Source organism: Vulpes lagopus, chromosome 12 (genome assembly GCF_018345385.1).
Source record: "Vulpes lagopus strain Blue_001 chromosome 12, ASM1834538v1, whole genome shotgun sequence".
Lineage (NCBI taxonomy): Eukaryota > Metazoa > Chordata > Mammalia > Carnivora > Canidae > Vulpes > Vulpes lagopus.
The window spans coordinates 54,300,808-54,322,130 of NC_054835.1; the positions used below are offsets into that span (position 1 = coordinate 54,300,808).

Below are 21,323 nucleotides of genomic sequence, written 5' to 3' on the forward strand. Positions count from 1 at the left end.
TTGAATATCAACCAGTAAGACACTGTGGGAAAAGCTGGCACAAGACAGCAATTGCCAGTAGCCTTGCATCCATTTGGGCCAGCTGGTGAAGCTCCTGGGCTCTGGCCTTGTACCCCAAGGGCTGGTTGTCACCCCCCGAGTCTGGTCACATCTTGGAGAGCTGGGCTAGGGAAGTATTCACAGAAAAGGTCCTTTGGTGTTCGTGGATCTATGGACCTTGGTCTCCAACAGAATGACTCAAAAGTTCTTAGTCTGGTTCAAAGTTTATCCTCTCCGGCCCCAGTGGAATTTTCAGACCGACCACTGACTAGAGCCTTAAACCAAGTGAAAGTGGGAGAAAACTTCTCATTGGCTGAAGGGCAAAGAGAAGGAACTCTCACTTCCCAGTGGGGAGGAGAAGTTCCAGCTACTATGCTAGGGACAGGGATTCCCATCTCCTTCATCCCCTGGTGAGATATTTTCCCGTGGCCTCCTGAGCCCGAGAACCAGGGCCTACCTCTTAGGACAAAGGACAAGGTGGACACATCTTCCCAGGTGTTCAGAGGGGAACGTTCCACATAGAACCAAGGCCTAGGGTGTGGGGAAGACGGAGTGATGTTGCTCAGAGGGCACAAGCTTTTGGTTATGAGTTCTGGGTTTAGTGTAGTGTGTATAGTATGATGACTACAGTTAATAATACTGTGTTGTATACTTGAAATTTGCTAAGAGGGTAGATCTGAAGTGCTCCTCCCATATCAAAAAAAAATTTGTAAAGTGATGGATTTGTTAATGAACTGGATTGCGGTGCTCATTTCACAAGGCATATAGATCTTTTTTTTTAATATTTTATTTATTTATTCATGAGACACAGAGAGAGGCAGAGACATAGGTAGAGGGAGAAGCAGGTTTCCTGTGGGGAGCCTGTTGTGGGACCGGATCCCAGGACACAGGGATCATGACCTGAGCCAAAGGCAGACTCTTAACCACTGAGCCACGCAGGAGTCCCAGCCTATAGATCTTAAATCATCATTTACGCCCCTTAAAAAAAAAAACCACATGTACACCTTTAATATACACAACTTTATTTGTCAGTTGTTGCTCAATAAAGCTTCATGGGACAACAAAGGGCAACATTCCAAACTGATGTGTTTGTGTGTTTTCGCACGTGGGTGGACATGTCTCAGATGGGGCTGTTCCTCCTCACGTGAAGTGATGCTACCTTCAGTGAGAGGACCCATGGCCTGTATGTAAGTTGCAAAGTGACCAAGTCCATCCAAATGGATAAATGAAAAAACATCATTTATCTCATGCAATTTTAGTTATCTAAACAAGTTTATTATTATTATTTAAACATCATTATGTAGGAGAGGCAACATCCTTTCCCTCAGTTTTCCTGGCTGCCCTCCCCAACCTTGAGGTGGTTTCTGAGGCCTAGCAGCCCCAAGGGAGAAGTGAACGTGGCTCCTTGGAAGCCTCAGGCCCTGATGGGTGGGGGACAGGGAGCTCAGGGAGCCAGGACAGCGGAGGAGGAGGAGGGAGAGGGAGGAAAGCCAGCCCTGGAGCTGGGCCCACAGAGCCTCCTGGTCCCTCCTCTGCTCAGGGTACTCAGAGCAATGTCCTCCCTGGACAGAGGGGATGCCCCAGAACTAGGAACCCACACAGATTCCCCTCTTTGGGGTGTGTGAGTCCATCCATCAGAGTTCTCATGGGCACAAGCCATCAAAATCCAACTCAACCGGCTTGAGAAAAAACCCTTTTATGTATCAGAAGCTCAGACATGGCACGTGCTGAGCTGGTCTCAGGAGTGAAGGAGACCAGGGTGTGGGCAGTGCTTCGTGTCTCTGCACCCCTACTTCTTCTCTCTGTGCTTGGGTCCCTGGCCCTGTGCCCTGACTTCTTCCAGCAGAGAAGGCATGGCTTGAATTCCACCCCAACAGCTCTGACCATGAGCTTCAGCCCCATGGTGGGTAGGGTGGGACATCCCACTCTCGAAGGAGTGGGAACAAGGCCATGGCACCTCAAAAGGGGCCCGAGTTGTGTCTCTGAGCTGTGCAGATTGGGGTGGAAGGGTTCCCGGCCAGCCCCTCAGTGTTTCCCGCCTCTGTCACTGCGTCCTGAGGACCCAGAGGCATTTCTTTCACAGCCTGTGTCTCCTCTGGAAATGGGGTCCAGGGGCAGAAGGTTCTGCTTGTCCATCTGTCTAAGGCGTTGTGTCTTTGATGAGAAGATCAGAGGGCAAGTTCATATAGACGGTCTCTGCTGAGACCCCTTCAACCAAAGCACAGCAGCGACCAACAGGAGCAAGATGGGTACCTTCAGGAACACCAGGAGAATGTAGTGGTGCCTGCAAGAGGGGACAGAGAATGTAGTGGTGCCATCAGAGCCCCAGGCCCCCGGCCCCATCACTCTCAGGGCCCCGACAGCGTGGGACATTGGCCAGCTAGGTAAAGCCTGCAACCGTGGACCTGGCAGGCCTATGCCAAGACTCCCCATGAGCCTTCTCAGTGGTTCAACCATCAGGGTTCCTCAGAAGGACCTTCAGCCTGTTGGTTTTGCTTTGCTCTGGGCCCACCTTCCTTTCTGATGGCGCCTCCCGAGGCTCCCCTTCCCGAAGCGCGTCTCAGCGCTGTAGGGTCACCCACGACAGGCTGCGTGCCTTTGCTGCTCCAATTAATGCCAGCTTGGGGTGGCTAAACCACACTCCTGCTCTGTAGCACCCGGTGCCTTGCACCGTGGAGATTTTGTCCTCTCTCCCCTCACACGCTCTAGGTCATCAGGGCTTTTTTTCTTGACAACTGAATATAGAGAAAGATTCTGCAGAGCAGCTTCCTGGGGAAGGTGGAATGGGAGATGGGGGATGAGGGGCGACACCGGCAGGAGACAGCTGGTAGGAGGGGAGTGGGAATGGCTTTGGGCCTTGACCCTGGCTGTGACAGCTCTGGCAACCTGTGAGGGCACCGAAGCAGAGCAGGAGAGGCCCCAGGTAGGGGCAGGGTAAGGACGGAGGCCTACACACCTGATGTAGGAGCCAGACGATGTCCCTGCATGGCCGCTGGTAGTTGTCCTGGATTGCAGGCTTGCCTGGGTGCTCAGAACCCCTAGACACAGGCAGAGTCGGCCACAGGTTATGGGGACAGACAGGGGCTCATGCGTGGCTCCCGGTGCCCTGCCAGGCCCCCTGGGGAGCTCCCCTGCCCCTGGACTGGGAAGCTTCGTCTCTGGATACAGTGCCCAGGCTTCTCCCTTTCTGATGAGTTTTCTTCTTCTTTTAAAAAATATTTTATTGATTCATGTTACCAAGGTGCAGGTGGAGAGGCAGAGGGAGAGGGAGAGAATCTCAAACAGACTTTCCGATGAGCACAGAGCCCGATGCAGGGCTCCATCTCACTACCCTGAAATCATGACCTGAGCAGAAACCAAGAGGCAGAAGCTTAACTGACTCAGCGACCCAGGTGCCCTCTGCTGAGTTTTCTGAACCACCACTCAGTTACTTTCCATTGATTCAGATGTGGCGAGAAGAAATGAAAATGAATCAGGAGCACACACTGCAGTTGCTTCTGGGGAGAGATCTGGCTTTCCAGTTCTGTCCGCTTAGCCCTCTAGGTGGGACTTTCAGCCAGGGGGAAAACATCCCTGGTCCTTTCTGCTCAAGCAGCGCCTACTCTGGGCTCAAGGACAGATGGTTCTGGAAATGGGGTGCCCAGTTTTTGAGGTGGTAAGGAGGAGGAGGAGGAGGACTCAGGAGGACTGGTGGATAAGAGAGCACATTCAGGCTCAATCGTTAGCAATGGTTATGACAAATTAAACATCTTTATGGGAAACTGTGGTTAAGATTTATGGTTGACTGCGTGGTCATGGATTCCTGAGACCATCTTGGCACTGAGCATCCATGACCTGAGGAGACCCCAGGACAGTTCGAGGGGTCCCTGACTTTGGCATAATGGCCAAAGCCTTCCTTTCTCTTCACAACATCCACTGTTACGTGAGTCCCTTCTTGGGTCCCTCTATCTCCTTGCTCACTCTTACGCAGCCAGAGAAAGTAGAGGACAGGGCTACTGGGGCCCAGAGAGGAGAGGCACTGTTGAATGCCCAGAGCTACTCTGGGTTGTCGAAGTTCCTGGGGTTCAGGGCTTCCCCAGGTGTCTCTCCTGACCCTCTGTGTAGTGACGGGTCTGGAGCGTGACTACCAGAGATTGACCACTACCTAAAGCAGTGCCCCAGGATCCTGTGCAGGCATCCAAGGTCCACCCATGCCAGGGCTGTTGGTCCCCAGGAGAGCTGGCCTGGGCCATGGGCAGTGAAGGGGGGTCCATATCTCCACTCCCACCCTATAACCTGCCAGCCCTGCATGCATCAGTTGAATACCTCAGGTGACCTCAGGGACTGTGATGAGGATACTCAGGTACTCAGCCATTTCCCTTCTGCCCTTGGGAGTGAGAGCCCCTCACTCTTTCTGTCCTGAGCATAAAGGCCTCACTGTGTAGACAAGAAAGTTCTTACCTGTGTCAATGGTCACTTTGATAGGTGCCCCAAGGTCAGGTCCAGGTTTGCTAATCCCACACCAGTAAGTGTCTGTGTCACTTTGCCTGACCTCCTTCATGGTCACTGTGAGCAAGTGCTGTCTCTGGTTGTCCCTGATGGACACATGGTCTCTCTTCACTTCTTGCTCTGATCCTTCTGTTTGAACAAGGATGCCACATGATTTCCAGTATGCTCCACGACACCACCACTTCTTGTAGGTCTCCCATCCTGGTGTATAGTGACACTGCACGGTCACTGAGCCCCCCTCTAGGCCCCTCACGGACTCTGGGCCTTGGATGGAGACACAGCCTAGAAAACAGAATCCCAAGATACAACTCTCTGGAGCCAGGCCTGGCCCAGGAGCCTCAAGGGCTCAAGTGGCCCCAGTTCTTGTGTCCAGGGACTGAGCCAGAGTCCCGGCCTTTGCAGCTATCACCTAGCTGACCCCAGAGATCCGCCTCCTCTATCCAGCTTCCCCAATACCTCCCACGGTGATAGTGTCCGACTTTTTTGGTCCTCACTTCCCTGGCCCCCTACTCACAGTGGTGACACTCTTGACTTTCTGACACTGTTTTTCCTTAGCTTTGAAACTCGGTCCTCATCCACTTTCTTCCTTCTCCAACTGCTCATCTCCAAGGCCTCTACTGATTTCTCTTCCTCCCTCTTTAAATCTTGGTGCAAAAGTGGTGTGTTGCTAAATACTTAACAACTCTAAATACTTAACAACTAGCCCTCTGGGGAAGAAAATCTCCATTTGTGGCGTTTTCCAATTTCTCTAGGGTAAATAGTGCCAGCCCAGTTGATCTCAAGCAGTAGGTGCAATGTTACTGGACACACAGCTGTGAAGAGTGGGTTCTTGTGAGCCCCGGAGCACCACAGGGGGCAGCCCGGCGGTCTCTCTCCAGGCCTCATTTTGTCCCACTTTATTACACCCCCATGGAGGGATTCTTCCTTTCTGTGATTTTGGCTATTGCCAACATGCTGATGATTCTCCCATTTCATGTCTGTGGCCCACATTCTCCCCTTAGCTCCAGCTTACCATTTCCAAATACACACTGTCCATCTCCACCCCAATCGTCACAAGACTAAATCCACCCTAAACTTGTTCTGCTTCAGTATTTCCGCTCTCCAGCAGAGGGCTCACGTGGCAGATAGCAAAGATAGCTGGGAGTGGGATGGGTTAGAGGCTCGCACAAGTGGACAGGGTATTGTGCTGCTCTGGGGATGGATTCCAGTCAAGCTGACTGAATGAGAGTGGACCGACACTCTTTGTCCCTGGCAACGACCTCTTGTACCTTGATCAAATGGAAGTGAACAAGCACAGAGAAGCAGAGAAGCACAGTGGACGTCTGTCCTGTCTTAGCCCCTCCTGACTAGCTTAGAGCTTCAGGGTCAGGCCAGGGGGGTGAGAGTATCTCCATGCGGCCACAGGAATCAGGTCTGTTGTACCGGGAAGGCGCACCTCCTCACACCCTGGACTGTCTCCCCAATGTTATTTTAGTTCACTTGAGGTTTTCATTTGTGCTCAGTAGAATCCTGCCCCCCAAAGATGTTGACATCCCAATCTCAAGAACATGTGAAGTGGGGCAATTATCCTAGATTATTTAGTTGGGTCTGATGTCATCAGAAGGGTTTGTATAAGATGAAAAAAGAGTCAGTGTCAGAGTAAGAGGGAGATTGGAAGAAGCCATGCTGCAGGAAGATGGATAAAGGGATTGTGAGCCAAGGAGCTTGGGCAGCCTCTGGAAGGTGAGCAAGCAGATTCTTCCCTAGAACCTTCAGAGGGAATACAACCTTGCCTACACTTTGATTTTAGCCAGTAAGACAATTTTGGACTTCTGACTTTCAGAATTGTAAGATGATAAGTTTTGTCATTTCAAGCCACGAAGTTTGTGGTCATTTGTTACAGCAGCCATTGGAAAGAAGCTTAGCTCAGCAGAACTAACTCTACTCTAGAGAACTTGGCATCTTCATTGATCCCGTCCTTCCCTTCTTCCTCTACAACTGATGGGTTAGCAATTTCGTTAACTCTACCTCAAAAACACTTCTCAAAATGATTTCCTTCTTTCCTCCCCTACTGTCATGGTTCGTGATGACAGTATGACATAGCAGAAAGAGGGTGAATTTGGACACAGAAGGGCACACCTACCACACATTACTTAGGAAGTCTTGGGTAAGCTACTTCACTTCCCTGGGCCTTGCTTCTTCTCTATTTGCAAAATGCCTATGCTAATTTCCACTTTGCAGGTTGTTATAAGACTTGGGTATGTGTCAAACTGCAGGTACCGTTTTGGGGGTTGCCCCATCAGTTGGAGCCTGTCACCACTCAGGAGCTCATCTGGTGCCCGGATCATGGCCGTAGCATCCAGAGAGGCTTCTCCAGCTCCTGCTGCACTCCATTCTCCAATGTCCTCTGCACATTACTGCTGGAGTTACATGCTGAAGTTGTCCCATCTTGGCCTCACCTGCACTTGTCATGAGCAGGATTTCAAGATCTTTTCTACAGCCACTCCCCACTGCCTCAGAATGACTTAAAACACTTTAGTCGGGCATTCAACTTTTCTTTTCCTTCTAGATCCAAGCTCTCTGTCCAGCACCATTTCCTGCTCTTCCCTGCCTTCCGCTGGACCCTATAGCCCACCCCTACTTCTCTCTTCTTCTGACTCTGATGTGCCCTCCCAGGTGCTATGTCACTGCTCATGTCCTTCCTTCTATCAGGAAACCCTTCTCTGAGCCCACCCCGCCTACAGGTCACCTTATTCCCTTTTCCAACCAGAACTACTTCCTCCCGTTGCTCCATATCCTTCTAGGAACCTGAGTGCCAAACAGATATTTTGTTACCATTACCAGTCTCTCTCTGTCTTCCTTACTAGGATGCTCTGCCCTGAAGGGCAGAGACTTTGTGTTTGTGTTTTCTCTCTCTTCCCCATTCCCAGTCCGCGTGTCTTGCACGGTATCTGGATCGTGGAAGTTACTAATAAAGTTTATGATTGTTTTTGCAAAGGAGCTGGCTGTCATGATCTTGGACACAATCATTTTGATTCTGGCATGAATTACAATTTCCATACCAGGGGCCACTAAAGTGGAAGGCTGCTAATTGCAGGGCTAATGTAATACATGGTAGACTCTGGAAGCAAATTCAAATATCACTACTGGGAGATCAGGCTAATAAATAACTGTCTACCCATACCATGGTTAAAAGAAGAAGACCCATCACAAATAATAATAGGGAAGATGTCCCAGATACGTTATTATTAGGTTCTTAAAAAGTTGCATAACAGAGTGTTTGGATTCCGCCTCTATGGTTTTTCTGCAGTGCATGCATAGAAAAAAAATAGGGCAATAGGTGTTGTAAACTCTTAATAGCGTTCTGTGCTGAAACTGGGGTTTGGGGGGGAATTTCACTGTTTAAGTCATACATTTCTAGTATGTGAAAAATGTTTATAATTACCTGATAAAAACAACTAGGAAGAGACTTTAATAATTGAAGACTCAATTAGGAAAAAAGTTGCTAAGAGACAGTAATCAGTGTCAATGAAAATCAAATACAAGAGTCAACATAAAGGGTCATTTTCCTTCTTAAGACAATACAGACAACACAGCTATGATCCAAAGTTGAGGGTCAGTGAAGATGGTATTTGCCAACAATCATAAACAGGATTAGAGACATTGTTGACTCAAAATAGAAGTTCATCAATTCCAACTTTGCAAATTTAGTCTGGCAATAAAGCATTCATAATGTGATTAGGTTTGTTTAAAAAATATGTGGGGAGTTTTCATAAACACAGACTGTGATAGATGGAACTACTAATCAGTGTTTTTTTTTTAAGATTTTATTAATTTATTCATGAGAGACACAGAAAGAGAGAGAGGCAGAGATGCAGGCAGAGGAAGAAGCAGGTTCCATGCAGGGAGCCCGATGTGGGACTCGATCCTGGGTCTCTAGGATCACACCCTGGGCTGAAGGCGGCGCTAAACTGCTGAGCCCTTTGGGCTGCCCCGTAATCAGTGTTTTGTCGAGAGTTGGTCTGAAGGAAAATGGAGATGCTAGGAGAGCAGTCGGCTGGAAGCAGAGCTCAGGAACAGGGCATAAAAGCATACAGCTGTTTGAATCTCAATTTTTCCTTTCCCTGACTCTGAGATGTAACCTCTCTCCTTGTCAATCCTTTGGGAAAGTTTGCCACGCACGCACAATCCTTGTGTGAATAATCTTGTGTCAAAGTCAAGAAAATAGTTGAGCTCCCTATCTGGGTTGATAGCAAGGCAATCAAGGGGAAAGCTCAGAGCAGAGGGGCTCGCGGGGGTGCGGGATGTATTAGGGGGTTTGAGCCCACCTTGTTTTGCACAGATGGGACAGGCATCCTTGCTGGTGGCCCCATGCATCTGTGCCAGCTCAAGCTCTGAAGAGTAATTTCTGGGATCCAAGTCTGTTCTACTGTTCCTCCACTTACAAACACTTAACAAGTGTCCATCTATGCCAGTGCCCTACCTTCCTCTCAGGGCTGCTGCAGGACTGTGTAATGGAGCAGACAGGAACATCCTCCTGGAAGTTGAGTCATTCTGACTTCACCTCATCCACTTTCTCTCCTTTTCATTTCACAGAAGTAACCCAGAGCACCTAATGGTGGTCTGTTAGTGGGGTGGCTTTCTTGCATCACTGACTATTTCACTCCCTTCCCTCCTGAACTTACAGAGTTGGAGGAGGAGAGACACCCTGCCCTGTCTCTGCAGCCAAGCCCACCCTGCCCAGAGCAGGCAGAGCAAAGCCAGAGAGCAGCCACTGTCGTCTCAGCCTTCAACTAGGGGAGAAGACTTTTGGGTGGGTGTGTACATATAAGGGACACTGTGTGTGCATGTGTATGCATGTGAATGCAGCATGAGCACACAGATGTGAATGGGGGCATGACTGCATGTGAGTGTGTGCATCTGACTTCATTGTGTGGATGTGTTGTGTGTGGGAACCCGGGCAGTTCACCCTTCCCCTTGGCCTCTGGGTGAGCTGGATATTGGGATTAAGAGAGGGGGCAGATGGGGGTTTCTGAACTCAAATGCAAAGCTAGAGTTCAGGGGGAGAGGCAGACAATCTGAACTGCTGTCTTTGGGAATTCTGGGCCATTTGGAGTCCTGCCTAGGGAGCATAGTGTTCACAGAGAAGCCGCTGCCCTCCCCATCCATCTATAGATATCAGCACGGGGCTTCTCTGCCACCGATAAAATCAGCAATGGCAAGGTTAATTCTAGAATGACCCCAGATCTCGTCTATTTACATCTGATCTGCATAGCAGGGTCTCACAACATTATAGCCATGGAAGGTAGAGACCTTCCATTCACACTAGAAATCCAGGTCTTAGAACAATGAGGGACTTGCCCATGTCATGTGCTGCTGTCAGGACTGGAACTCCAGTCTCCCAACTCCCTGACGAGGCCCTTTCTTGGGAATCCCTGTGGACCAGTCTGTTTTGCTAGATGGTCCTCCTCCTGGCTCATAGAGGAGGCTGTGTGTGGCCCACAGATATGGCGTGCAGTGTGCATACTTTTGGACTGACCCCAATGTCTTCTCAGTGTATGCAGTGGCTTTCCACAGAGGAAAAGATACATGAACCCTTCCCATCTCCCACCTGGGTTCCTGAGCAATCTTCTCTTAAAGTCTCAGTTCCTGGGCATGCCATCCATCCAAGGGTCTTCTTATTTTGTCTTGTGTGCTTCCAACCTCATGGCCAACCAGTCTCCCCCAGGGTCCCCTGAGCACTGAGGCCCCTGTGCATGAATGCACCATCCTTTCTCAAGCCTCCATATCCTGGCCATGCAGTCCCCTCTCTCTGAAATGCTCTTCTCCCTTCTCTGCTTGAAGGGCTGACCCCTTTCTTCAAGGCTCATCAAATGGATGGTGTCTATGTGGCTGTCTGCAGCTCCTTTAGCCAGACCTGCTTGGGCCTCTGAGCACACCTCCATTGACGCTTCATCATATCCTGTCACTGGTTGCTGTTTATTTGCACGTCTCACCCACTGAGCTGTCTGGAGTCTTCTTTTTAATGGCAAATCCTGTTTCTTTTTTCCCTTCAAGTCCTCAAGGCCTGGTGTATGTCTGGCATAAAGTAAGAACCCAGTGTTCTTAAGGAGTCCTTAAACCCCATTCAGCATTTCTGGATAAATTAACAAAGCCACCTCTTATTTCCCCAGGTACAGCACCTCCCTCTCTGCCTGGACTAGCTCTCGGCCCCCTGCCCCACCCAGGGGTACAGGTCCCTGGGGCCTCCCCCACCAAGCTCACCTGGGAGGCTGAGCAGGAGAAGAACTGGCTGCAGCTGCATGGTCCTGCCTCCCGGGCTCCTGGCCCCTCTGACTGACAACTGGAGAGCACACTCGGATCCCAGCTGGACTCTCACAACTCGGCCTGAGGCCACGCTTGCACTTTGTTTGTCTGGACTGCCTTTGCGTATTCTGACCCATTCACTTCCTCTTGTAGAGTATTTCCGGTCTTTAATTATTCAGCAAATTGAGTGTCATTTCTTGGACGGGCTGGGGGAATATGTGTCTTATTACACTTTTCCATTACAAAGGAAAGAGGAGACTACATATGTGGAGTGAGGAGTGGGAAGGGGCAGGATGAGATGTATCTGCAAATGGGGCAGAGCAAAGGACATCTGGCCTACCACGCTTTGGGTCAGGAGGTATAGTAGTCTGGGTTTCAACTCCAGAAATGTTTCTCTACCACAACAATGGGTCCCAGCAGCAGGAAACAGCACCTCCTTCCCACTCAGGTGTCACATAAGCAAGCTTGGCATACTTGGAGATGCATTTGTTCAGGTGTTATAACCAACGGCATAAAAGTGCAGGTTGGAGGACTGGACAGGCCTGGTCTCTAACCCCAAGCACCACTTACTAGCAATGATCATGGACAACTTACTGAACTTTTCTGAGTCTCAGTTTCATTTCTATAAAATGGGCTCATAGAGTTGTCATGGGAATTAAATGAGAAAAAGTATGTGAAGCTCTGAGGACACAATCCTGGGATAGGGCTAACACCCTACATTTGTATTCGTGCCCTGGACAAAACTTCAGATGTTAGATGAAGAGTTGCATAAAATAGGTCCAAGGCAGGAGACTGAGATAGCCTGGGTTTCCTCATTAGTAATATGACAAATTCTAGCCTTAACTTGACATAATTTAGTTAAGATCCTGATTTATAACCCAGTAGCTAAAATTCTTGAAGAAAACCTTTGGGAAGCACATAAAGGTACTTCTTCCCTGGTGTCCAAGGCTGGCTGTGGAGGGAGGAGGTCTTCCTGGAGGTCCTATGGTTGGGGGCACAATCAGAAGGGCTAAGAGGAGGAAGAAGGCTCAGACCTGTAGTGATGCAAATCGTATTATATGTAGTAATCAAAACAGTATGGGACCAGCATAAAAGCATATCGATCAGAATTGAGGGGCACCTGCCTTTTGATCTCGGGGTCAAGAGTTCAAGCCTCATGTTGGGTATGGAGATTACTTACATAAGTAAAACTTTAAAAAAATGATGTAGATCAGAATTGAAAGCCTACAAAATAAACCCCTACTTATAAAGTCAACTAATGTTTGACAAGGGAGGCAAGAACAGCCAATGGAGAAAAGGATTATCTCCTTAAGAAATGGTGATAGGAATACTGGAGAACTATTTGCAGAAGAATGAAACTGGACCCCTCTCAAACATTAACTTAAAATGGATTAAGACATAAACCTAAGAACCAAAACTGTGACATTCACAGGAGAAAATGGGAAAAAAAATCCATGACCTTGGTCTTGACAACAATTTTTGAATGTGATACCAAAAGCACAAGAAACAAAAGCAAAGATTAATAAGTAGGACTGCATCAGATTAAAAACTTATGGGGCAGCCCAGGTGGCTCAGGGGGTTAGCGCCACCTTCAGTCCAGGGTGTGATCCTAGAGACCTGGGATCGAGTCCCACGTCGGGCTCCCTGCATGGAGCCTGCTTCTCCCACTGCCCGTGTCTCTGCCTCTCTCTCTCTGTCTCTGTGTTTCTCATGAATAAATAAATAAAATCATTAAAAAATAAAAAATAAATAAAAAATAAAAAGTTGTGCCCAGCAATAGAAACAATGAAATAAAAAGATAACCCTCAGAATGGGAGGAAATATTTGCAAATCATATATCAGATAAGGGGTGAATATCCCAAATATATAAAAAGCTCATACAACTCACTAACAACAACAACAACAACATAACCACTCCTAATAATATGATTGGGCTGAGTTTTTTAAAAAATATGTGGGTGGGGAGTGTCTGAGTGACTCCATTGGTTGGGTGGTCGACTCTTGATTTCAGCGCAGGTCATGATCTCAGGGTCCTGGGATGGAGCCCTGCATTGCGCTCTGCACTCGGTGGGGAGTCTGCTTGAGATTCTCTCTCTCCTTCTCCCTTTGCTCTCTGTCTTTCTCATCAATCAATCTTAAGAAAATAAATAAAAAATAAAAAAATTTGCAAAATTCTCATAAACACAGGCTGTGATGAGTGGAATTATTAATCATGTCTAAATGTTTTGTCAAGAGTTGGTCTGAAGGAATCTTGTCTCACATTTAGATCTCTCATCCATTTTGAGTTTATCTTTGTGTATGGTGAAAGAGAGTGGTCCAGTTTCATTCTTCTGCATGTGGATGTCCAATTTTCCCAGCACCATTTATTGAAGAGATTGTCTTTCTTCCACTGGATAGTCTTTCCTCCTTTATCGAAATTAGTTGACCATAAAGTTCAGGGTCCACTTCTGGGTTCTCTATTCTGTTCCATTGATCTATGTGTCTGTTTTTGTGCCAGTACCACACTGTCTTGATGACCACAGCTTTGTAGTACAACCTGAAATCTGGCATTGTGATGCCCCAGATATGGTTTTCTTTTTTAAAATTCCCCTGGCTATTCGGGGTCTTTTCTGATTCCACACAAATCTTAAGACAATTTGTTCTAACTCTCTGAAGAAAGTCCATGGTATTTTGATAGGGATTGCATTAAACGTGTAAATTGCCCTGGGTAGCATAGACATTTTCACAATATTAATTCTGCCAATCCATGAGCATGGAATATTTTTCCATCTCTTTGTGTCTTCCTCAATTTCTTTCAGAAGTGTTCTGTAGTTTTTAGGGTATAGATCCTTTACCTCTTTGGTTAGGTTTATTCCTAGGTATCTTATGCTTTTGGGTGCAATTGTAAATGGGATTGACTCCTTAATTTCTCTTTCTTCAGTCTCATTGTTAGTGTATAGAAATGCCACTGATTTCTGGGCATTGATTTTGTATCCTGCCACGCTACCAAATTGCTGTATGAGTTCTAGCAATCTTGGGGTGGAGGCTTTTGGGTTTTCTATGTAGAGTATCATGTCATCGGTGAAGAGGGAGAGTTTGACTTCTTCTTTGCCAATTTGAATGCCTTTAATGTCTTTTTGTTGTCTGATTGCTGAGGCGAGGACTCCCAGAACTATGTTGAATAGCAGTGGTGAGAGTGGACATCCCTGTCTTGTTCCTGATCTTAGGGGAAAGGCTCCCAGTGCTTCCCCATTGAGAATGAGATTTACTGTGGGCTTTTCGTAGATGGCTTTTAAGATGTCGAGGAATGTTCCCTCTATCCCTACACTCTGAAGAGTTTTGATCAGGAATGGATCCTGTATTTTGTCAAATGCTTTCTCTGCATCTAATGAGAAGATCATATGGTTCTTGGTTTTTCTCTTGCTGATATGATGAATCACATTGATTGTTTTACGAGTATTGAGCCAGTCTTGTGTCCCGGGGATAAATCCTACTTGGTCATGGTGAATAATTTTCTTAATGTGTTGTTGGATCCTATTGGCTAGTATCTTGTTGAGAATTTTTGCATCCATGTTCATCAGGGATATTGGTCTGTAATTCTCCTTTTTGGTGGGGTCTTTGTCTGGTTTTGGAATTAAGGTGATGCTGGCCTCATAGAACGAATTTGGAAGTACTCCATCTCTTTCTACCTTTCCAAACAGCTTTAGTAAAATTGGTATGGTTTCTTCTTTAAATGTTTGATAGAATTCCCCTGGGAAGCCATCTGGCCCTGGACTTTTGTGTCTTGGGAGGTTTTTGATGACTGCTTAAATTTCCTCCCTAGTTATTGGCCTGTTCAGGTTTTCTATTTCTTCCAGTACAGGTCTTTACTTGCAAGCACTTTCTGAGCACCCACTCACCAATGCCTTCGACAAGTTTATTATTTATTTTATTTTATTTTATTTTTATTGGAGTTCAATTTGCCAACATATAGCATAGTACCCAATGCTCATTTCACCAAGTGCCCCCATCAGTGCCCATCACCCAGTCACCCCAACCCCTTGCCCACCTCCCCTTCCACTAGACAAGTTTAGAGTCCCCCTAACAGTGCACACAGGTTTCCACTCCTCCATATTCTCGCTGAAGCTTGCTCTCTTTTGTCTTTTTGGTGATAGACATTCTGACAGGTGGAAGCGATGTCTCATCATGGTTTTGATTTGCCTCTCCCTGACGAGAAGTGGTGTTGAGCACTTTTTAATGTATCTGTTGCCCATTTGTATGTCTTCTTTGGAAAAATGTCTATTCGGTTCCTCTGCCCATGTTTTTGTTTAATAAAAAGATTTTATTTATTTATTTGACAGAGAGAGAGAGAGAGCAAGCACAAGCAGGGGGAGCAGTGGAGGGAGAGGGAGAAACAGGCTCCCTACTGAGTAGGGGGCTGATGTGAGCTCCATCCCAGGACTGTGGGATCATGACCTGAGCCAAAGGCAGAAGCTTAACAGACTGAGCCACCCACCCAGGTTCCCCTGTTGTATTTCTTGAAGCGGGGGGGAGAGCATGAGTGCAGGGAGAGGGACGGAGAGAGAGGGAGAGAGAATCTTACGCTCCATGCTCAGTGAAGTCCAACATGGAACTTGATGAGGCACTTAATCTCATGACCCTGAGATCATGACCTGAGTCAAAATCAAGAGTCAGTGACACCTGGGTTGCTTGGGGGTTGAGCATCTGCCTTTGGCTCAGGTCGTGATCCCAGGGTCCTGGGATCGAGTCCCACATCAGGCTCCCTGAGGGGAGCCTACTTCTCCTTCTGCCAATGTCTCTGCCTCTCTCTGTGTCTCTCATGAATAAATAAATAAAATCATTTTTAAAAAATCAAGAGTCAGATACTTAATCCACTAAGCCACCTCTCTCTGCCCATGTTATAATTGGATTGGCCAAAGGATACAAACTTTTGATTATAAGATGAATATATGGTGACTACATGGTGACTACAGTTAATAATGACATGGTGACTACAGTTAATAATAATTATTATACACTTAAAAGATGCTAAGAGAGCAGATCTTAAATATTCTCACCACGACAAAGAAATGGTAGTGATGTGGCACGATAGAGATGTTAGCTAACCCCACAGTGGTAACCAATTTGCAATGTGTGCATCAACAACACGCTGAACCTTCATGCCACATAATATGTCAGTTGTATCTAAATAAATCTGGAAAAAATAAAATAAACTTGGGGACCATTAAAAAATACATGTATATAGTTTGAAAATATGTATGCGTATATGTGGCAACCTCATGAAGAAAACTAGGAGAAAATGAATGTAAAATTCATAGTGGTTTCCTCAGAGAGGACCTTGGGGCTTCAGAAATCTTAACAGTGTTTTTTACTTAAGCTGTGAGGTGGGCACCCGAGGGTTGAAGTGTATTTGGAATTTAAGGAGTGTGCATTTATTGGGAACGTTCTCAATGTCTATGATACATTGCAGGAAAAGTCACAAAAACGTTTACAGAGTATTCTGATGGAAATACAGACAATGGCTGGATGAATTGTTCAGAGGCCCATTCTCATCCATCAGAGGGACTGTGTTCTGGGCGGGTCTTGGTGTTACTGGTTTTTATTATCAGGCGGTCTCCCCAGAAGGGCTCTCCTCAGAGCCCTTCTGAGGTCTGTTCACCTAGAGAACAGCACTGAGGAGGCCCAGGAGCAAGGGCACCTCCAGGAAGATCAGGAGCAGGAAGTAGATCCTGCTGAGCAGGGACCTGTAGGGGACATAGGGACAGACGGTGAGCCACACATCCTCAGGGAGAGGCCTGGTACCCTCCACTGTCCTTCTGTCCCTGGGCCCATGTCCTGAGGCCACAGCAGTCCACACAGAGATCAGTCCCAGGTGGGTCCATGGGCAGGGCAACCCCACACAACAGACCACTCCCGTGACCCTCAGGCTAACAACTGCCCTTGAGACAGGACTGTGGATGCGGAAAGGGCCCGGCCACTGGAGTGACATGAGGGACACGGCAAGGAGTGGGCGGGGCCTCGGCTGGGAATTGAGGTCTACCTAAGCCCTCCTCATTTGGGGGTTACCCTGTGTGGGGTACAGACATCAGTGCCAAGGTTATTGTTTGATGTTTGCTCTCCCATAAACAGTATTTCCCAGGAGGGATTGGAAATGTTTGCCTCAGTCCCAGGGAGCATCTGGCACCTGTGCGGTGCCTCTAAAAGGTTAGCCTTAAAATTCAGTGGGTGGAGATGGAAGGAAGGAATGACCTCACTCACCTCTCCCCTCCGTCAGAGGCCTGGTCTTCAACAGGATGACTCTCCATCCAGGGCCTGTGGGGGAAGCAGGGGAGAGAGTGCAGGGGTCACTGAGCCCCAGAGCACCTGGCCTGGGCCAGGATCCGAAGGCCCCCTTTGGAAAACGCTTACACTTGCTCTTCCCTATCCCTGGAGACCGATCTCTGCAGGCACCTGGGAGCTGGCTCCTCAATCCTGCAGGCCTCCAGGGAAATGTCCTCTCCCTGGCGAGGCCTCTCTGATCATTGTGTATTAGACAACGATCCTGTCACCTGTCACCCTCCCACACATGCTCTCCCAGACTCATCTGTCCTATTTCCCCCAAGCATTCATCACAAACTGGCACACTTCGAATGATGAATGTGCTGACTTCTTCACTGTGCGAATTTCCCAACTTTTTTCAGAGCAGGGTTGTGTCTAGGTGGCCCAGAGCTGTGTCCTCAGAAGAGCGGCGGGCACTTGTAGGACTTCCACAATTAGATGTGGAATTAGTAAAGAAGTGAGGGACCTAGGTCAAGAGAGCCCCACCCCCATTCCTCACCCCTCCGCGTTGTCTAGAGAGCACCCTGGTGTCAGAAATCTCCAGCTGCTGGCCCCTTACCCAGGACGTTGCCTGCTGTTGGAGGTCTCCTGTGGGGTTGCGGTGCTCCACGTGGATGCTGGCAGGATTGTAAAAGGAACTGAGGTGCTGGTGGGCCGTCCCAGAACTGGGGTCTCCTGGGACAGAGGGAGAAACCCATGTCAGGCCTGCTGTCTTCCCCCAGGCTCCCTCTCTCTCTCTCTGCTGTGAGGGTGACTCACAGAGTCCAGGTCACTCAGGCCACCTGGACAGATGTCCTGGGTTCGGCATCCCCCCACAGCTATGCCCAGGCCTGACTGGGACTTGGCCCTTCCCTTGACCCGTCCTCCAGGGGTGCACCCTGGCCAGGTGGACACTTTCAGATCCAGAGTCATCCTGCTTCCTGCAGAACATGAGAGTGTGTGGAGAGAGCACCTGGGTCTGGTCTCAGCCACACCACACCTTGTTTACCCCAGCAGAGGATGGGGTGAGGTTTAGTCTGTAGAGATGGATCCAGAGTGTGGGGTGGGGTAGGGTGCGGCAGGGTCCTCAGGCATGGCTATGTCTGGAGTGAGGGTCACAAAGCAAGGCACTCAGCAGAGTCTACACTGAATGAGTCGACCCTGGCACTCAATGACTTGGCCCCTGAATTGTCAGCCAGGCCTGGGAACCTGGGTGGCCACTGGACAGTCCTCTCTAGGGTAGGAATGACCCGAAAGAAAGATCTAGAGAGACAGACATACACCCAGTGGACCCCATAGAAAGAAGTCTGTCTTGAAGCCAACTGGACAAAGGTGTTTCCCTCGAAGGGCAGGTGGTGTCTGTGGACACTCAGCTCCTCACTGTTAAACAGGAATTCACAGAAGGCATGGGAGGGAAATGTCCCGTGTGAGAGAAACAAAGACCTACAGAAAGGACCCCAGAGGAACCAGAGAGAAATTCAGAATAAGAGCACAAGATACAAATCTACAGCCTTAGATGGGTGACCTCCCTGCAGGTCTTAGGCAGCAAAAACAGAGTTCTAGTAAAGAAGAACTATTGGGACACCTGGGTGACTCAGTGGCTGAGTGTCTGCCTTTGGCTCAGATTGTGATCCCAGGATCCTGGGATCAAATCCTGCATCGGGCTCCCCACAGGGAGCCTGCTTCTCCCTCTGCCTGGGTCTTTGTGTCTCTCATGAATTAAAAAAAAAAAAAACTATTTGCAGCAAATGGAAGTATATTTAGGGTCATAGGACCTGAGGACTCATTTTTCTCATCCTTCTTCTCCTTTGTCTGTGGGGGGAATTTTAGGGGAATCTCTGGGCTCCCTCCTGTGGGGACAAGGGGCCAGAGGGGGAGGGAAGGGTCAAGCTGGAGGGGCTGAGTGGTCCCCTAATGGTCACAGTAGCCCCTCTCGAGGCTGCAGCAGATCCCCCAGGATCAGAGCTGTGAGGCTGGAGCCTCATGAACCATCCATGACCCAGTCATGTCCAGGAGCAGGGGCAGCCAGTAAGGGAGGGGAGGAAATGCCCTAGGGGTCCTAGGGAAGACAGAGTGAGGTCCAGGGAGAGACTCGGGTCCCCTTGAGCGAGGACAGGACCCTTGTTAAGACAGGAAGGCAGCCATCCCCAGACTCAGGGCCATTCCCCCTCATCCCCCCGTGAGAGCTTTAGGGGTGAGAGTGTGTCGGGACGTAGTGTACAGAGGCACCAAGGACAACCAGACATGTGCATGTGCGTGTTGAGTGTGCAGACAACACAATGCGCACATGCACAAATGCACACATGCCTAGACATGCACACGCACATATAACAGATTCCACACATGGACACACACACACACACACACAAGGACATATACATGCACGTCCGGGGTATCCTGCGTCAGCGACCCCAGCCTCACCCCGCTTTTCTCTCCCACATCCCACTACTCTCCTGACAGAGGCAGGGCGATCAGCCCGGTCTCAGGCAGCCCAGGTGCTGGTGCCGGGGGAGGGGGTGTGCACAGCTCACCTGGGTTCACAGACACCACAACGGGGAAGGTGGGGTCAAGCCACGGTACATCGATCCCACACTTGTATGTTCCTGCATCGTCTTCTGTGAGGCTCTTCAAGGTCACTGTGAAGGTGAGGTTTGCAGGATGGTCCCTGATGGACACGCGGCCTTTTGTCACTTCTCTCTGTGACTCTGTGGTCTCCACGATCTTCGTCCACACACATGGGCTTTTGCACCAGTATTTGTCACGGTCTCTGAATTCCTCCTTGTACTGACACTGCACGCTCAGGGATCCCCCCACAGTGCCCAACACGGAGTTGGGGCCACGCAGAGATGAACAGCCTGGAAAACACAGTCGAGTGTGGCCCCTCAGCAGACGGGCCTGGGTTAGGGGGATCTGGGGACTAGGGGATCCTTGAGTCCCTCGAGGGCCCTCGGAGTCTGGCAGAGGCCTTTCCTGAGACCAGAGGGAGGGGAAGTAGCTCCCCCGTCACTGAGAGGCACAAGGAGAGGGTGTCCGTGGCATGGGTGTGTGTGTGATGCACTGAGAGGTCATTTCTGACCGTGACACCATGGGTAAGGGTGGTCCTCTCGTCACTGCTGCTCTGTCCTGAAGAGTGGACACGACTCACCTGCTTAGGCACTGAATCTTCCTGTCACTGCTGAGGCCATGTTGGCTGATCCTAGAATCTTCTCTGCTCTCCCGCCTTCCCCCTACATCCACCTTCCCTCCCTTTGGGCCACCCTGCATCCACACTCCCCCTGCCTCCCTCCCTCCCTCCCTCCCACTCGGGGCAGACTTCCCTGCCTAGGCTTGGCCCCGCTCACCTGGAACCTGCAGAAGGAGCAGAGCTGCAGGTAGCCACGCCATCCAGTCCCACGTGGTCATGTCTGCAGCACAGCTGTCACCCCTGCAATGCCAGGTACCCGGGGGGTACCAATTTCAAGCCTCAAAAACAGAGGATCTGGTGTCCACACCCCACTTCTGCTTTCTCAGCCCTCTTTGCTTCCTCATCCAACCTGTCATCGTTCTCCACAACCTTCTTCCACGATGACTCAAGCTGCTTGGGTGCAGGAAGTTCAGGGAGGGAGGAGCACAGGCTGAGAAAGAGCCCTGGATTTAGAGACTCAAGCACCTCTCAATCCCAATGACGAGAAGGCTCCAGAGCCAGGTCCAGGACTGGACTGGGATTGCTGAACCCTCCACAGCCCACAGCTGCTCCTCCCACGGTCCACACTCACTGCACACAGTGGAGGCTTTCCTCCTCATTGGGACTTCTGTACCTTGTGACACATCACTTCCTTTATCAAGACGGACCATGTCCGGGGTGGATCCCAGAGCAGCCCATCCTCTCCGCCCTCAGGGGTGATCACATTGGTATTAGGATCCCGCAGTCTGCAGCTCCAAGCACCCACAATCCACATGGGACATCTGTTCTCCTCTGGCCACACAAGTTGGCACTGTGATCTCAGATGCTTTCAAAGGTCCCAATTTGGTTCTGGGTTCCCAAGCAGGGTACAAATCCCTCAGGCTGTGCTTTCCTCCTGTGCGTTTCTCTGTTTTCCAGACACAGATGTAGAGTGATGTCACCAACCCCATGAGCACCTCCCTTTTGATTTCTTCTTCTTTGGGAAGTCCACACTACTGTGACTCACAGGGCGGAGTATTGAGAATGGACAAGAGTGACCAGAGATGGAAAGTGCTGATGGGGCGGTGGGGAT

The 21,323-nt window shown here is 49.2% G+C and overlaps 2 protein-coding genes across 3 annotated transcripts; both read right to left on the reverse strand.

The window, feature by feature from the left end:
- Positions 1–1,111: 1,111 nt before the first annotated feature.
- Positions 1,112–10,899, reverse strand: LOC121473680 (CMRF35-like molecule 7). Of its 2 annotated transcripts, none has more exons than XM_041726266.1 (4): positions 10,771–10,899; positions 4,480–4,809; positions 2,996–3,077; positions 1,112–2,323 (listed from the first exon to the last, which is right to left on the reverse strand). In XM_041726266.1, exons 1-4 carry the CDS (start codon positions 10,808–10,810, stop codon positions 2,221–2,223), a joined length of 555 nt encoding a protein of 184 aa, XP_041582200.1. In that variant the 5' UTR covers positions 10,811–10,899; the 3' UTR covers positions 1,112–2,220. The 2 variants fall into 2 exon arrangements, with proteins under 2 accessions (XP_041582200.1, XP_041582201.1); XM_041726267.1 differs by having other exon boundaries at positions 4,480–4,656; positions 10,771–10,861.
- Positions 10,900–15,631: 4,732 nt separating this feature from the next.
- On the reverse strand, positions 15,632–20,857 carry LOC121473466 (CMRF35-like molecule 6). The gene is made up of 5 exons (XM_041725877.1): positions 20,430–20,857; positions 19,620–19,943; positions 17,669–17,784; positions 17,050–17,103; positions 15,632–16,535 (listed from the first exon to the last, which is right to left on the reverse strand). The coding sequence occupies exons 1-4, from the start codon at positions 20,488–20,490 to the stop codon at positions 17,077–17,079; spliced, it is 528 nt and encodes a 175-aa protein (XP_041581811.1). The 5' UTR covers positions 20,491–20,857; the 3' UTR covers positions 15,632–16,535; positions 17,050–17,076.
- Between the last annotated feature and the right edge of the window lie 466 nt (positions 20,858–21,323).

Bases quoted from the DNA above. Each gene is read 5' to 3' on its own strand.
- LOC121473680 (XM_041726266.1), bottom strand. From the start codon at position 10,810: ATGCAGCTGCAGCCAGTTCTTCTCCTGCTCAGCCTCCCAG. The intron at 3,078-4,479 runs GTAAGAACTTTC...GCCTGTGTCTAG, and splicing joins CAAAGTGACCATTGACACAG to GGGTTCTGAGCACCCAGGCA. The intron at 2,324-2,995 runs GTGTGTAGGCCT...CCCCTCTTGCAG, and splicing joins TCGTCTGGCTCCTACATCAG to GCACCACTACATTCTCCTGG.
- LOC121473466 (XM_041725877.1), bottom strand. From the start codon at position 20,490: ATGACCACGTGGGACTGGATGGCGTGGCTACCTGCAGCTCTGCTCCTT. The intron at 17,785-19,619 runs GTGAGCTGTGCA...CCTCTGTCCCAG, and splicing joins TGTGGTGTCTGTGAACCCAG to GAGACCCCAGTTCTGGGACG. The intron at 17,104-17,668 runs GTAAGGGGCCAG...CTTCCCCCACAG, and splicing joins AACAGCAGGCAACGTCCTGG to GCCCTGGATGGAGAGTCATC.